This window comes from Magnolia sinica, chromosome 6 (assembly GCF_029962835.1).
Source record: "Magnolia sinica isolate HGM2019 chromosome 6, MsV1, whole genome shotgun sequence".
NCBI lineage: Eukaryota > Viridiplantae > Streptophyta > Magnoliopsida > Magnoliales > Magnoliaceae > Magnolia > Magnolia sinica.
Genome location: NC_080578.1, coordinates 18473400 through 18491545, shown reverse-complemented (window position 1 = coordinate 18491545; position 18146 = coordinate 18473400). Strand labels below are relative to the sequence as shown.

At 40.6% G+C, this 18146-nt stretch overlaps 2 protein-coding genes and 1 pseudogene across 2 annotated transcripts; 1 reads left to right on the top strand and 2 right to left on the bottom strand.

Moving 5' to 3' along the window:
* Positions 1-7478: 7478 nt before the first annotated feature.
* Positions 7479-9665, top strand: LOC131249894 (subtilisin-like protease 4). The gene has a single exon (XM_058250634.1). It carries the CDS (start codon positions 7527-7529, stop codon positions 9663-9665), a length of 2139 nt encoding a protein of 712 aa, XP_058106617.1. The 5' UTR covers positions 7479-7526.
* A 2076-nt stretch (positions 9666-11741) lies between these two features.
* LOC131248454 (uncharacterized) lies at positions 11742-12585 on the bottom strand (annotated as a pseudogene).
* A 169-nt stretch (positions 12586-12754) lies between these two features.
* Positions 12755-14048, bottom strand: LOC131249527 (APO protein 3, mitochondrial-like). The gene is made up of 2 exons (XM_058250333.1): positions 13991-14048; positions 12755-13255 (listed from the first exon to the last, which is right to left on the bottom strand). Exons 1-2 carry the CDS (start codon positions 14046-14048, stop codon positions 12813-12815), a joined length of 501 nt encoding a protein of 166 aa, XP_058106316.1. The 3' UTR covers positions 12755-12812.
* Between the last annotated feature and the right edge of the window lie 4098 nt (positions 14049-18146).

The window sequence follows — 18146 nt, the reverse complement described above, 5'->3', positions numbered from 1 at the left end:
TTACAGTGACGTGGACCAATAAGAAAGCTGGATTCAGCCGCTTACTGTTTCCACGAAACAGAGGATCCGCACTCGTCCAGGTCGCCTCTTTCATCACAAGCGAATGAGGAATATCTAGGAGAAGTTGATTAAAGGTGGAGGAAGCACAAGGATCTGTGCACGTACCAGAGAGTTCAGCATTCAGCGGTTCGTGTGCATTGTCTGTCCGTATTCCGCTGTTTATACCCCATCTTTGATTGTTTCAGAAGAAACACTGATAACCATCAAAGCAGCAGCATAGAAAAGAAATGGTTATACGGAACAAGATCCATAAAATAAAAAATAAAAAATAATTCATCTGATGATATTCACTTTGGCGTACTTAAGGAATCAGCGTTACAGGTACCACTACCACGTTGATGGAAAAAATCCTAGACCTTCCTTTGGCCTGAAAAGTAGACAGTTAAAGAGAAACCACTGGAGAATGTCAAAGATGTGGGTACGATCTTCAAGTTTGGGAGAGTTTTGGGGCGTGGCCCATCTAGTAGGGGGGCCATGATAGAAATGGACTGGATCTCTAAGTCATGAGGAGCTCACTATTATTCTTCTTTGATGCTTTGCCGTCTCAAAGAAATTCCTGGTATCGAAATCTTCCAAAACAACGAAGCAAGACAGACGGATACTTCAACACAATCTCACTTGAAAGAGTCAACGAGAAAAGTTAGGAGAATCATGAAATACGTACAAACGCATTACCACACGCTCGAGTTATGTGGGGCCTAGCCATGATGTGTATTTGGAATCTAAACCGTGAATCTGGTGTGCCTCCTCATGTTCACCGTTCATCCACAGATTCATCCCTATAAAAGCTCATATGGGACAGACCACAGAGCAATGTACAATATATAACACCTATAACTGATATATTCACATTTTGCTGGCCCACTTAAGTTTTGTAATGGCTTCAGTTTGGGTGTGTCTTAATTTTGGTGGGGATCACCTGATGAATGGGTATGAAGCCCACCCGAATTAGGTATGAAGCTGGACGTTGGTATCTAGCCTAACATCCCCCGCACTTGCAATGGACGGTAGTTACAAATCATGGTAGGTCCCGTAATCCTCGAACTTCTGGTAACTATGGTACGATCGATCGCATGGGATAATTTTTTGGCCACGTATGTGATCATTTCCTGTTCCTTATATCGATGCAATTACGCATGTCTGGCGGTCACATGTGATGGAAGAGGTGAAACGTGGCACACGCACTAACATAGCTCACATGTGCAAGATCAGGACTGTATACCAGATGGGAATTTATATTGTAACCGCCGTGATTTTTAAGCCACAAGAAAACTGATTTAATCCAAATTAATAATTTAATTTTTTTGGTCATTAACAAAATAAAATATTTAACTTAGTTGGTAGAGGTATTTTTGGTGGAGGGATAAGTTGCATGAAATCCCCATGGGAAACTCTAAAGCTAAGAGTAAGAGAGAAAAGGTTTGTAAAAGAGAAGCCTTTGTCGGTAAGTTTTTACCAATTTCACTTGCATTTTCCAAATTATGTAACTAAAAACTCTAGATCAAACAAATGAATGTGGTGGATTAATCCTACGTTCACCGTTCTAATCTCTAAAGAAGTTCTGAAGGAAAAAGAACAACTTTTGTGCGAGATTATGAATTTTGGGAGATCGGCTTCGAGAAATCCAGCGGTATCAGTGTAAGAAAATTTGAATTAAAGGATCTTAAAGCTAAACCATATCAGGACCTCGTATCCTAAAGTGATCCTACTACAAGATTTCCTACAACGATCTATGTATAATGTAGGTGATGATAGATTTTGCTGTAAAACGGTTTTAACCAATGATTGTAGATCTTGGATATTTTGAATCCGAGCGATCGTTTGATTATTTCGAATTTGACAATGAAAAAAACCATTGGATGAGTGGGACCCAATTTCAAGATCAATGAAATTCATCTAAGCTAAGGAAGAATGGAAGGAAAAAAGAAACTCCACTGGATCACTTGGTAGAAAGTTTGCTGATTTTTTCTGGGGATGGGACGAAGGAAAAAAGAAACTCCACTGGATCGCTTGGCAGAAAGTAACCAAACCAAAAGAGGATGGAGGTTTGGGGATCCGAAATCTTAGGGAGGTGTTAAATGCCCTTCGCGTGAAGCTCGCTTGGAATGTGAAATTTGGGAAAAACAGAAGGCCGTGGGTTCAATTGATGCAGACCAAACATTCCAGGGACTTGCAAAGTGTTATCAGCCTCCATGCAACAAAACTCATCCACGTTGTGGAAAAAAATCAGGTATTTCCTTCCTACAATTCAAGAAAATACTCATTGGACGGTGGGATAAGGAGAAGCAAACATTTGGACTGATAATTGGAGTGGATTGGGTCCACTGCAGCAACTAGTTCCGGACCCAATTCCCCACGAATTAAAGTAGTTGCAGCTGAAAAATATGCTTGGAAAATTAGGCCCGTTGCCTTCATCAAGGATTTTTGAATTTCTGCCACAGCAAATCATTGATGAGATCTTCTCTAGGGGATTTGCCATCACGGACGATGCAGCAGTTTGTGTTTGGCCATATGACCCATCTGGGGATTTCACCCTCAAGTCAGCATGGAAGCTTATCAGGGGATCTTCTGCTCAAGTCTTGTGGGGAGACTGGATCTGGCATGACAAAATTCCTCCAAAAGTATTAATATTCATTTGGCGTCTACTGCAAAATGTCATCCCAGTAGACAGCAGAGTTCAATCAAAAGGCATTGCTCTCGCCTCAAAATGTCGATGTTGTCTTCATGGAAGTTCTGCCCAACCCAACACAGAAACAATCAACCATTTATTCCTTTCTAGTCATCAGGCGGTCCAAATCTGGAATTACTTTGAGGGGCTATGTGGAGTTTCCTCAGCCCCTCAAATTTCTGTGATTAGTAAAATCAACCAATGGAGAAACGCGGGTGCACCAGGTTCCGCCTTGAAACAAATCAGATCTTCCCTCCCTCTTTTGATTCTCTGGGAATTGTGGAGAGCTAGAAATGAAGCAACTTTTGGAGACAAGGAGATGAACGCCCTTAAGTCCATTGGTTGGATCAAATGGTGGGCCGCCCTATCAATCCAAAACTTCAAGGTGCTGGATTCTTCTTCAAATTTGCACAGGGACACCCCTACCTCCCCGGCTCCCAGGAAAAACAGGTCAGCTTCCATAGTAATTAAATGGAAACAACTCACTCCGGGATGAGTAAAATTAAATGTCGATGGGTTCGCTAGGGGTAACCCAGGTATCTCAGGAGGCGGAGGTATTTGCAGAAAGGAAGATGACTTCTTCATTTTCGCTTTCTCGGTAGGTTATGGTTATGGAACGAATAACCAAGCGGAATTACGTGCAATTCATGACGGATTAGAATTTTGTCTTAAAAAAGGGATAAACAGGATTATTATCGAATCAGATTCAAAGTTGGCAACTAATATTCTTGCGGGGAAATCAAGATGCCCTTGGAATTGGAAATCATGGGTAGACAGGATCAACAACTTGAGGCAATCGGGTATTTTTTCTTTCAAGCACATTCTTCGAGAAGGCAATGGTCCGGCAAATAGCTTGGTGAGAGTGGGGAGCAAGACGCAGGAGTGAAACTATCATGATCATATTCATTCCCTTCCCAGGCATACAAAGGGCTTGATTTTTCTCGACAAGGTCGGACTTAGTTCGATTCGAACTGTTGCATAACACTCCTTCTACCGTGTCTATAAGTCTCCTTTAATGAACATGTTGCTCGGTGCAGATTTAATGAAAGCTGTAGGCTGGAAGCGCAGGGTGAGACCAAAGAGTTTGGTAGTTGTTCACAGTCGTAAGGCCCCCTCCCTGGTGAAATGGAAACAGCCAACCCTGGGATCGGTCAAATTAAATGTTGATGGATCGGCGGTGGGAAATCCGGGGCCTTCAGGTCGGGGAGGCATCTGCAGAAATGAAAACGGTAATTTCCTTTTCGGTTTCTCTTCAGGCTATGGGGTTGGATCTAATAATATGGCGGAGCTTCGCGCTATTCACGACGGGATGATGCTATGCTTGGGAAAAGGGTTTGAACAAGGTTATTGTGGAGTCCGATTCTAAAGTCATGATTCAATGCCTCACTAATCACGGCATCGCCCATTGGAGGTGGAGACCATGGCTGAATAGAATCAACCAGTTACACCAGTTGGGCGAATTTAATTTTGTTCACATTCTCAGAGAAGGTAACGGTCCGACAGATGGTTTGGCACGGGAAGGGAGCCGCCTTCAACAGTCCACGATCCATCTTCATCCTAGGTCCCTTCCTCCTGCTATCTGCAGTATGATCTTTTGGATAAGGTCGATCTTGGTGTGCTCAGATCGATCGCCTAGCCCAGTTGCCTTTTTTTGCCCTTTTAGATGCTTCATGCTGTTTAGTGATAGGCTGGGACCAATCTCCTATGACCCCCTTGTCTATTTTGTTTCGAGGGCTGGTCGTTTTCTGGTAGTGGTTGTTTTCTTTTGTGCAAATCCGTGTATAGCATATAGTTTTCTGGAATGAAATATACCTTTTTGAAAAAAAAAAGTCTCCTTTTTTCTTTCTTTGATGTAAAGTGAATGTATACGATAGGCGGCCCGTCCCCTTTTTGTTGCGAGGTCGTTTTGAAGATGTAGTTTGTACTTCCATTTCCTTTTGATTAAATGAAATCTTTCCATAAAAAAAAAGGAAGAATGGAAGAAATCTTAGAATTTTTGAAAAATCGGACTGTGTAACAGAAGTTATTCGACTTCAGTCAATCGAACGAGTCAATTCTTGTCCAGCAACCAAAGTTTAAAAATCTTGGCCGATTCAATTGATCGAAGTCCTAGATTGATCAATTGAGGGTTTCCTTGAGAGATATTGATTGATCGATGGTACTGATCGAGAATGACCAAAACATTTGACCAACTAAATTGATACAAGCCTGATCGATTTCAATTGATCAAACGTTTGATCAATCGAAGGTGACTGATTTTTGTCTAAAGAGTTGAGACCCTAATTTTGAATTTCATCGATCCCTAGTCGATCAATCTAGAGATCGTTCAAAGGTCAACAAGCTGGCTCAATCAATCGATTGCATTAATCGGCAGTCACCGTTGATTTTCAAATATATTTAAAATAGTAATGTTAGGACAATTTGATTTGATCAGAGGTGGACCCTACTTGATGTAATAGATTGATTGAATTATAATATGTTAAATTATCTTAATAGGGATTCAAAGTTTAGATTCCAAAGCATTCAACTTTTCGTATGATTTAACTTTACCACGAATAGATGAGGGAATCCCAACATATCTCATGCCTGTAAGTTTAATATAAATGATATGATTGCTTTGACTGATTAATTATTAATGTGAATTATTTATGTGACATGCAAAACATTAATGACATGAAATCATGATTTTCTCTCAATAATATATATGACAAATTATAGATATAGAATATGCACTACATGCATCCATTGCATTCCTATGCTAATTCTTAGAGGCATACTGTATATGACCACAGGCACACCTCGTGTCTGGGCTCTCGGGGATCTTCTTGGATAGTTCTATTAGTAGATTCATTGCTAGATAGCCACGTTAATTAGTGAAAAGCTACTAACGGAGTAGATGTCTAATTGCCATGCCTACATAAGTGGATGTTTGACGGGTACAGATTGCCAATGCCTACCTACGGTGGATGTCTAACGATTACATATTCAGGCAGATGGATATCCAACCTAAACAAGTAGACGATCATCTCACTAGACATGCATCTCATGACATCTCTGCATCCATGGTTATGCTGCATACATATCAATTTATTTTATTTGTGCTATCATATATTGTGCTATATGAACCATGTTGAGTTCACTCATTAGCATGGCTCGCCAACGTTGTGGATTAAACAATCGTACAGAAACAAATGAGATTAGCAAACTGCATCAAGTGTCAGAGAATGAGGCTAAATTAGTAGGTGAAACTCAAGACTAATGGTTGTATTTGGCAGAGGATGAACTTGTTACGCTCGATGAACGATCTATTTAATTATCTAGCCCCTTAAGATTTAGTTTCTATTCATTATAGTTATTGGTGCTTAGATTAAATCCAGATTATTTATAATTATACTTTAATCGAATAGTACTTGATACATTAGTTGAATAAAGTTTCAAATGAATGGACATAGTTGAGTTTCAGAATTAGTGATGTGATTTGAGAATGTAATGATTGCAATAATGGAAATGAGCAAGTTTCTACAGTTTGCATGGATTTTTGAATGTTAAATTATGGTAAGAATTTAGAGTACATTACTTTATGCCTCCTGTCAATTATGTGATAAGTGAAATTATATATACTTGGTGTATAAGTCGAGTTCGAGGGTACATACTTTATATCCGATTTTTAGAGCAGAAATATATGAGCATACGATGTCCCAAAATTGATCCAATTACACGCCGGGCAGTCACATGTGAACGTTGAAGATTGTTCACTTTTTTTTTTGTTCCAATCTATTTTCTTGATGCCAGTGTGACCCACCCAATGGATCCCCACTTAAGCTTCACCTTGTTGGTTCAGATCTCACACACGTGTGCACAAGTCCCACCATTAATTAACTCTTTAAATCTCTCGTCGGACGAATCCCCGCGTCCTTTTCTCCTTATCAAAACAAACGCTTCATACCAGAATCAGACGGCATAATATCCGGCTTCGGGGAGAAACAACATTCTAATGCATGCCATCTTCGATTTAATCCCATTGGTTTTGTCCAAGCAATAAAACCGTACCCGCCACTGGGAGTTATCTGATACTCTAGCTGCGTATAACGCTTGATACGCAGGCACTGAGAAGTGATACACGTGGAACATATTAACTCAAGTTAAACCGTCTAAAATGTGGAATCACCTATTTATAAGTTACATTCCAAAATACAGATTGGCTGAGTGATCCTAACCCCTGATTCGGGATGATTGTTTTTTGAAATAAGACTATTGGATATTTCTCATATCTAACCGTCCAATAAATGCCGAGTAATCCAATATTTCGAGAATGAAATAAATTAAAATGTTTATTTTGAATTACTTGTATGCCACGTATGCAGTTTCTCTGTGATTTCTAAGCGGGTGCGTTTAATCATCCATCACGCTGCCAGAGTATCAAAGTATTTTCCTAGTCACCTCTACATTAAAATATAACTTATCGAGGTCTCCTTTCTCCGAACATTCATGCTCTCTCTCTCTCTCTCTCTCTCTCTCTCTCTCTCTCTCTCTCTATATATATATATATATATATACAACTACGACCATGTGGCTCAAGCATACAAACATCTCCACCTCCCATCACTTCTCCTAAATCATGGAGAACCAAAGGCTAGGATTGATATCAAACATGGCCATCTTCTCCTTTTTCACCTTCATGTTCTTCTTTAATCCCTCAGCCATTGCGGCGCGGCAGAGCCGATTCTCGCCGTTAAACAAGGAAGGCTCCGCGAGCCACCTACAAACTTACATAGTCCATGTGCAACAGCCTGAGAATATGGTTTTTTCCAGCTCCGAAGATAGGGAGGATTGGCATAGATCCTTCTTACCTGTTGCTACAGCGAGCTCTGGTTATGACTCGCAGCGAATGGTCTACTCATATCGCAACGTGATCAGTGGATTCACTGCGAGGTTGACCGAGGAGGAAGTAAAGGCCATGGAATCGATGGATGGGTTTGTGTCCGCTCGCCCTGATCGGCTATCCCATCTCATGACAACTCGTACCCCTGCCTTCTTAGGGTTGCACCAGAACATGGGTTTCTGGAAAGACTCCAATTTTGGCGAAGGCGTGATAATCGGGGTGGTGGACAGTGGGGTACTTCCAAGTCACCCTTCTTTTGGGGATGGGGGCATGCCTCCGCCACCTTCCACATGGAAAGGCAGTTGCGAATTTAACAAGACCGACTGTAACAATAAGATCATCGGTGCAAGATCTTTCAACAAGGGTATTGTAGCCAGGAAAGGTGCAGTAATGGCAGGAGCAGCAGTCTCGCCTCTTGATGATGATGGGCATGGGACTCACACAGCTAGCACTGCAGCAGGAACATTTGTTCAGAATGCAAATGCGCTCGGGAATGCTAATGGAACTGCAGCTGGAATAGCACCGTTAGCTCACCTGGCTATTTACAGGGTATGCTTTGGAGTGGATTGCACCGACAGCGACATTTTAGCTGGTATAGATAGCGCTGTAGAGGATGGAGTCGACGTGATTTCAATCTCCCTCGTTGTTGAAAATTCCACGTCTTTCTCAGATGACGCTGTCGCCATAGCCTCATTTGGGGCGACAGAAAAGGGAATTTTTGTTAGCTGCGCAGCAGCAAATTCAGGGCCATTTAACAGCACACTTGCGAACGACGCTCCATGGATCTTGACAGTCGGTGCAAGTACCATGGATAGAAGCATCATTGCAACAGTAAAGCTCGGAAATGGAAAAGAATACAACGGCCAATCTCTCTTCCAACCCAAAGACTTCCGATCCACTCAGTTGCCACTCGTATATCCTGGTGCCAACGGAAATCCAGATACAATGACATGTGAAGATGGCTCCTTGAATGGCACTGACGTCAAAGGAAAGATCGTGTTGTGTAATCGTGGTGGAAGTGCACGGACTGATAAGGGTGTGGTCATCAAAAATGCTGGCGGAGCCGGCATGATTCTCCTGAACAGGCAGCAAGATGGTTTTAATACCGAAGCTGATCCTCACGTACTTCCAGCATCGCATGTGAGCTTCACCAGCGGACTGAATATCAAAGCTTACGTGAATTCAACATACGCTCCAACTGCAGCAGTAGTTTTCAAGGGAACGGTTCTTGGAACATCACCAGCTCCGGCAGTCGCTTCTTTCTCATCAAGAGGACCAAGTATCATGAGCCCAGGCATTTTAAAGCCGGATATCATTGGTCCTGGGGTTAATGTTCTCGCTGCATGGCCCTTCCAAATCGGACCATCTGCTAGTGCAGAATACACACCTTCTTTCAATGTAAGATCTGGCACTTCGATGTCAGCCCCACACCTCAGTGGGGCTGCAGCGCTGATCAAGAGCGCGCACCCCAACTGGTCGCCGGCCGCAATCAAGTCAGCCATCATGACAACGGCTGACTTAGTTACCAATGACGGGAGATTGATCGTCGACGAGAATCTTAGACCCGCGGACCTCTTTGCGACCGGTGCAGGCCACATGAACCCTTCAAAAGCCAGCAATCCGGGTCTGATCTATGACCTTCAGCCCTACAATTACATCTCTTACCTCTGTGGTTTGGGGTACACGGATACACAGGTCGGAGCAATCGCTTGTCGTTCGATTAGTTGCTCGAATATCACAAGCATCGTTGAAGGGGAGCTGAACTACCCTTCGTTTTTGGTGAGGTTAGGCCCCACCCAGACATTTCATCGAACGGTTACTAACGTTGGGAAGGCGAAATCCACGTACTCAGTTAAGATTGTCATGCCGCAAGGGGTCAACGTTGTCGTTGAGCCGGATGCACTTTGCTTTTCTGAAGTCAACCAGGAGGAGACCTTTTCGGTGACTTTCAGTCGTACCAGCTGGGGTGGGCAATCCCCGTTTAGTCAAGGGTTCCTGAAGTGGGTCTCTTCCGAGACATCGGTAAGGAGTCCCATCTCCATAATCTTCATGTGATGAAAAATCCATACAAAGGATTCCCAACCCAAGGATCCTGTGCGTCAACCCTAATCCAACCCAACCTCCTGTTGAGAATTCTCAACCCAAGCCCAACCCAGGCAGGCTCGGTCAGTTGGTCAGGTGGATACATGCTAATATTTTTATTATTATATTAGTCTATTATATTTCAATACCATCTTATTTTTTCTACCTGTAGTTTTATTAATTATACATGTAAATATTTATGTAAAGAACTTCAGTTTTTCTAAATAAATAAGCTAAAATATAGCACAACTATTCCTTTAAAAGTCATGTGATGTAGCATGCAATCTATTTGGGAGAGAGAAATCTGGTGTATCTTGTTAGCTTGAGTCACATTGGAAATGACGTGGACTAATGAGACCTGACAGCACTAGAATTTCATGTGCCTTCGACATAGACGATCGACATTCAATTATAATTTATAAGTAACTTATATATCGATTGGGTTCGTGTTAGGTTGGGCAACCCGAGACCGACCCAAGTTTTATCGGGTTGTTGTTTGTATAGCCCAAGCCCAAGACCGAATGCGATACATCTTGGCCAAGCCCAACCCAATGTCAGGTCGGCTGGGTTGAACCCACCTGACTTTCAGCCCTACAATGCACACCAGAAAAAGCCTGCCGCACAAGTTTATGCAAACAATTTTTAATTTATTGCACCTCCGGGGATGAGTTCCCTGTTGGATTGGAAATGAGCCCGTGCAAGGAATCAATAAAATTCTTATTTCCCACTTGAATTTTCCTGATCGATCCATTGATCAAGTGGGCCAAACATGCACAAAGAAATACGTATTTTAGAGGAATGAAACCAATGATCTGCAATTAAGATCGATGATGGGTTGTTTAACTGAGGAGTATAATGACAAATTTGTAGGATAAACACATATGCACACGTAAATTCAGGCTGAGTCGGCTAAAATGAGTGAAGTCCAAGCATCATAAAAATCGTTTAGGCCATGCATGTGAGGTCCAAGCCTCATCCATGGGCAAAGTTAGTAGGTCCGAGCCTGGCCCAAAGTAGGGTGAAGTTCGTCAGGCAGGGAGGGCTACCCCGCCCATTGCGCCCATTCTTTTCTTTTTGTTTCACTTGGGGAACTTCCCTATTGTGCATCTGATTTTCACGTGTGGAGTCCACTATTAGTTTATCCAAGCTATTGATTTGAATTTATGGACCATGCTCCTAAAATCTCTCAAATTTAAAGATCCTTCGGTCATTCTTTACTCAACCCGATTGTGCATTTCTTCTTAATCATGTATTTGCATGGCATTAATAAATTAAATGGTTAGAATTGATCCATATATTAGAGTGTGCGGAACCATCCATGACGAGGCCATCAGGTAAATGGATTCCATAGCTTCTTTTTAAATTAAAAAAATACAAAAAGAAACAAAAGAAAAAAAAAAAGGTAAATGGATTCCATAACCCAACCATGGATTCGAAATTTGCAAACTTAGTACACAACAAGTGTGCGCTCCTATAAATTTATATACTCATGAATGAGAAAGGCACTACAATATATATATTTATACAGTAGAAAGATTCTTTTTTAATAAATGTGGGAGTGGACCACTGTAACTTTGTTTGCTGAATTTTTAATCTACGAATGCTCGGGTGGGCATCACAAAAAGACCATGCTAGCTATACCTATCATATTATTATTATTATTATTATTATTATTATTTTAAGGGAAAGTGGGAGCACACCACTTATAACTTTGTTGGATTAGCAAAATACTTTACAACATTGAGATGTGGACTAGAAAAAAACTCAGTTGTCTCACCTATCATATCTACCCAAATGAAAACTATGCCACCGGAAATAAGAGAGTCGGGATCCTTTGTTATCAGGTCAACAGAGAAATCCTGATACCCTAATTCTCATTGGTCCACGTCACTGCTCACTAAAAAATATAAAAAATAGCTTCGACCCCAAACCATTAGGGTAACAGGAATTCTCTGTTGACCTGATAACAGAGGATCCCGACTCGAAATCAGTTTGCCACAGATTGATCATTCAACAGAAATCAACTGTAAATAGTAATGAAATATAAAAGCTTACATAAGCGATCATTCTCAATGACAACAAAAGGTAGATATTCAAATACAAATCCCATGGGTGCATGCTGGAAAGGAATCACAAGACATAAGCATATACACCCCCATCTCTAATCTGGCAAAGCAGTTCCGCGCTCAAGATTGTTCTTGATCTCGAGTGTGTATTTGCCAAAGGCTCTTTCAATCTTCTTGTTGAAATGTTCATTCCTGTCATTGATTGAGTCAATGTCCTTCTCCTCATGGAATCTTCGTCTCCTGCTGAATGACCTGCGTTTCTCATCCCGGTCCTTGAGTTCCTTCACCATTTTGTCTATTTTCTCCTCCGAAGTTTTCGGTGCCTGCTTCACCAAAGAAGACTGGAAGCTTCACGGTAAAACTCTGGATCAGCTTCTTTCAACTTGTTGTATTCTTCCATGTCGCACTCTATGTTCTTAGTGCGTTTTTTGTAAGCATTGTACAGCGTCTTCTGATTGAATACTGTTTGGGACAGATGGGATTATCCTTATCCCATTTCTTATATTTTGACTCTGCTGTCTCCTGTGTATCAAGCATGTATGCCTTACTCATATCCAACCCATTCGCATCAAGCAGTTTTCCAATTTTCTTTTTCCTCTCTTCAATCCATTTCTGTTTGGAAATGCCTCTTGACTCAGGAGGAGCTTCTATTCGTTTTTTCTCTGCCAGCATTGCAATTTGGTTGGCCTTGGAAGAGACTCACCATCTTCAGCCTCAATTCAAACAGTTTCTTCTGTCTCCCAGTAAGATTCGAGTAGTCTACTTCGATATTTTCCTCAACAGGCTGTCCATTATCACCATCAACATGTTCTTCACCATCAGTGTTTTCTGCTACACCTAGTTTTTGTTCTTCATTTTGATCATAGCCATCTACGAAGGATGGCCCACCACCACTCCCCTTTTTAGTTTCCAATTCGCCTCTCTCCACCTGTTCTCTCTCAATCCGCTCCTTTGCTTCGATGATTCTTTTGAAGCAGAATTCAACGCATTCATGGTAAACGTTTGCTGATTTTCGGAACAATTTCCTCTCCTAATTGCTACACAAGTACAATTTTCAAGCTACAAGATCGACTTCATCGCGGTCAGGAGAAACCACATCCAACCTCATCATACTCTGATACTCATCTCCCACATGTGCACCGCCCTGCGAGAACAGCTCCACTGCCGCAGGCAGCTTCACGTAGTACCTCTTCAACCGGTCCACGAGTGGGCCGCTGCCCTGAGGGTCCCGCACGTGCCACACATACACTGGAGGCATCAGGTCGTCGATCGTTGCCTCCTGCCATGCGTGCTGCCCATCCCTCAGCTGGTGTTTGTGTGCTTGGCATAACCTGGCCCTGTGGCCCTTCGGCCCCACCTGGACCTCAGGGCAGTATCCACATGTTTTCATCATCAGCTCAGCTCCTGATTTCATTTCAAGCCACGACTCCAGTGTCTTCACACTCAACTCATTTGAGTTCTCTTCATAGTGCCAAGAGTTCTGATCCCAACCTAAAGCTATACAAAGGAAGAGGAAAAACTCACTAACAAAAGGGACATCACGGCCCCCTAGAACTCTACGGAGTCAACCCTAGCTCGCTAGGACATAGCAGAAGGATCACTGCCCATGCCTCTCTTAAAACATATTAGACTCCACAAGCTATTTTCCGTTGGGACACAACAAGCTTTAATACTACATGTTGGGCGTGGAAGCAACCTTAAATATGAATCAAACAAGTAATTGAGAAAAAAAAAAATCCAAATAAATATAGAGAACATACGAATTTAATGTTGAAAACCCTTACGGGAAAAATTAAACCATAACACAAAGCAACAATCAATCCACTATAATAAAAAACTTACAAAAGATGGAATGAGTTACAATAGAAAACCCTAACTTCTTTCAAAACCCTTGAGTCTCGTTTCTACATGTCATAATCCCAATTACGAATGTACTTATATACTACTATACAAGATTAGGAAACAAAACCCAAACTAACGTATTTTGACCGGTTAGATCGGATATAACCTTCAATCGAACCGAATAAAATTAACGTTCCTCGATTAGACTAAGTGTTGAATCGAAAATGTACGAGACATCACAACAAGCAAATGGTCAAAAGCAGAATTTTTAATCGAACCGACAAAGGCTTTGGTCAAATTGAAAATTACATTCTCTACATAAGATTAAAGGCACTCAATCAACAATCTCCATTGTGGCTTTTATCGTCCATCTCCACTACTTCAAATTACTATCACCATTTCTAATATCTTCAATAGTGACATCATCATCATTGCTTCTCATGCACATTTTGTCTTCATTTCTTTTTTGCCAAGTCTAAACTAGTCGAGCAAAAGTTGAATTTCTCAACAAGAACAACTTTATAAGCATATCTGTCAGATTCTTGCTTATGCGAATCTTCTTAAGGGTAACACTGCCTTCCTTTAGCGTTTGTCGGATAAAATGATGATGCAATCAATGTGTTTAGTCTGGGAGTGGTACACCAAGTTCTTTACCAAATTAATTGCGCTCTCATTGTCACAATGTATATGCACGACTTCCTATTGAATCCGTAACTCATTCATCATTCCTTTCAGCCAAACAACTTCCTTGAATACTTTCATCACTGTCATGTATTCAGCTTTAGTTGTGAAAAGTACAACCACAAACTAAAGAATCGACATCCAACTGATAACTCCACCCGCTAACACAAATGGATAACCAAAGTCGACCTTCTGTTATCCACATTTCCAACATAATCTGCAACTATATAGCCTCTAAGTTTTTCCTCGGAATTTTTGAAAATCAAGACATAATTCGTCATACCTCGTATGTAACAAACTAACCATTTCACTACTTCTAAAGTTGCTTGCTAAGATTTGATATGTATCTACTCACAACACCCACTGCATATGAAATTTCTGGTTTAGTACAGACCATGACATTCATTAGACTACTAACCACGCTCGAGTAGCGCACATGAGACATACCAATTTTCTTCATTTGACGCAGGACATTACTCTGAAGAAAGCTCAAAGTGAGCAACGTAGGGTGTGCTAACCGGCTTTGTCATTCCAATCTAAACTTGACCAAGATCTTCTCAAGATACTCCTCCTTAACAATCATAGCCTGCATCTTTCCCTATCTTTGTGTATATCAATATTAAGAATCTTCTTTCTAACTCCTAAATATTTTTTTATCTCAAATATCCTGAATAATTGAGCCTCAATATGTTAATTTCATATATGTTATGACTGGCAATAAATATATATAATCAATATACAATACCAGAATAATGAATTTTCTGTCAGTCAATGCTTTGAAATAGATACAATGATTGAATTTGCTTCTGATAAACCACTAACTCATCATGAAAGAATCAAATTTCTTATACCACTGCTTAGGTGACTATTTCATGCCTTACAATGACCTTTTTAACCTGCAAATCATATTCTCTTTTCTTGCACCTCGAACCCTTTAAGTGTTTCATGTAGATATGCTCTTTTAGTACCTCATGTAGAAACATAGTCTTCATATCTAACTATTTCAATTCCAGATTGTATTGGGCATGCAACCAAAGCCAATACAAATATGATAAATACCTACTTTATCGCTAGCGCAAATATCTCACTGAAGCAAGTACCCTCTTGAGTCTAACCCTTCACTACTAATCTCACCTTATTTTTATCCAGTTTTTTACATTAAATCCACTTACAATCAATTACTTTACACCTAATGGGCAGCTCTACTAGCTCTCATGTTTTAACTTTATACGAAGAATCTATCCCATCATGCATCGTTGTCATCTACTTCTCTGCATTTCTGTCTTTTAGTGTTTCTTGAAAAATAGATAGATCCCCTCCATCTATAATGAGAGCAAATATAATATTTAAGTCATCCATATATCTTAATGACAACCTGTAATCTATTGGTGGATTTCTTCTAACAGGTTGTGCAACCACCTCTTCCTATATCTCTATTTGTGACTTAGGTTTTTCAAATGTTTCACACTTTTCTATTTGAACATCAATCACTGAATTTTCAGTTTTATTGTGTTCATCCTTTCGAAATAAGGAATTAACCTTCATTGAACTTAATGTCTCATCTGAATATAATTTTTCATGAAACTTGATTATATAATTTGTATCTTTTCACTCATCACCATACCCGACAAAAGTATACTTCTTAACCATTTGATTAAGGTACATAAAAGTAAGTGTCACAACCAAATATCCATAGCCCCGAGTAATCAAATTTCTAACAATTCCGCATCTTTTGTAGTCTGTGCGATTGGATCCTCTATTGACTTGGAAGCTTTAGAGTCAATTGCTTTAGTTTAAGTTGCATATTAGTTTAAGTTAATCAATTGTGTTTTAATTGACTAAAATTTTATTTGGTCCTAATCACCCCCCTTAACTTTAGGACATAGCCTTCATTCCTTAGCTCCATCAAGCTTTAATACATATAGACCACGAGCCCAACGCCTTGTACAATTTTAACAATAGTAGTTATATATATAAGTGGTTGGGATAATGGTACTCGGAGCAAGCTACACAACGATGGATTACATATCCGCCACTATATTCAACCGGTTTAAGGTTGTCATCGGATTCTTTATACAACAGTGGATACCATATTCACCATTAATTCGGCGTTATATAATTGGCCAGAACATTGTCGGTAGCGGGAACAAGGTATGCAATGACATATACTTTAATTCGTTGTTAATGATGCTTTTATTTAGCAGTGGAATAGAATTTTTTCTGCTACATTGTCAGGAGTAGCCGCTATAGTGGCAGATTGGCAGAATTCGCCTTGATATATATATATATATATATGTGTGTGTGCGCGCGCGCGCGCGCGGATGATAGTATCCACTGCTAGTAACTGCAACTATAATCCACTTTTGTGATGTGGATCCAAAATTCGAACCGTTCATGTGAAGCAGCACCTCCTGAAACCCCCAGGTCTAAGTTTTGCTTTGATCTAAAACTTTGATGGGCCATGAAAAATGAAAACAGTTTCCTCCCTTGATTTGCATTTCTCTTTGCTATGGCCCACCAGAATATTAGATCGGGGTGAAAATTTGTCACATGAGGTTTTATGGGATTCCGCATCACATGGACCGTTCAGATTAGACACCCATGACACGTGTGCAAAGGTGCACATGTGCGCAGGGAGCATGACTCTCTCTCTCTCTCTCTCTCTCTCTCTCTCTCTCTCTCTATATATATATATATATATATATATATATATATATATATTAGCTTGATCCAAAACCTGCTAGTAACTGCAACTATAATCCACTTTTGTTGTAGTACAAAGAAATTTCACGTATTAAAAGTTTTATTATGTAGTGCTTAATGTCTTTGCAAGAGACAAAATTGGTATGTATTGTGAGCGGGTGTGATCATAGTTGACTTCAACTAATGAAAAGTGACGGCACAGAGTTTTCTTATACCTTCAGCGTAGACGATCCACACTCTATTAGAAATGTGTGCCCAGCTTAGAAGGATCATATAGGAACCGTTATATGATAACTGGCACTCACTACCCGCCTAGCTTAGTTTCACGAACCCAGAGCCATGTGCTTGGAAATTTCATGAAATCCACCCCATGATAAGGTGCACAGTCTCACTTTAACAACGTGACCAAAAAATCAGGATAATCTATGGCACCAGTAGGCCACACCATAGGAAATAGTTGGTATAAAACGTCCATAGTTTGTTTTGTGTAAGGCTAATGGTGGTGTTTATATGCCATCCAATCCATTCATTTGATGTGCTTCATTAAGATGAAAGAATTAACCAAAAATCTCACTACCATAGCACCGTTTTTTTGAAAGACCCAAATGATAAAATAGCATAAAACGTATGGGGGCATTAAATAAAGGTTCAATCACTTTCCAAACTGTTGTTGTTGTTTTTGTTGCTGTGGCTGTTGTATTTCTTAGAAGAGCCCTTGCATTGAGTGACGGGGTACTTAATGGCACTAAGATGGACCTTTCGTAAGGCAACTTTTCCAAGATCGATCCTACAAATGTCTGATAGCCTAACTAGAGGTTTTATAATATTTTGTGGGTGGTCCACTCGAGGGTTAAATCAATCGAATCAAGGGTAGTGTACCTAATAAATGATAATGTGGATTTTATGTGATTGTACATTATGTGAGCCCATCTTGATGTGAACCATGTGGGCCCACATAATGCACGGTTCACATCAAAGGTGGGCTTTGCCTGATGGATGACCACACAAACTATGGCCCAACATGATGTACCATTCACATAAAGTGGACCCCACCTGATGAATGGTCCACATCAAAGGTGGGACCCACAAAATTGATGGTGGACATCAAAGTTGGGCCCACATGATGGACGGTTAACATCAAAAGTGGACCCACATGATGAAC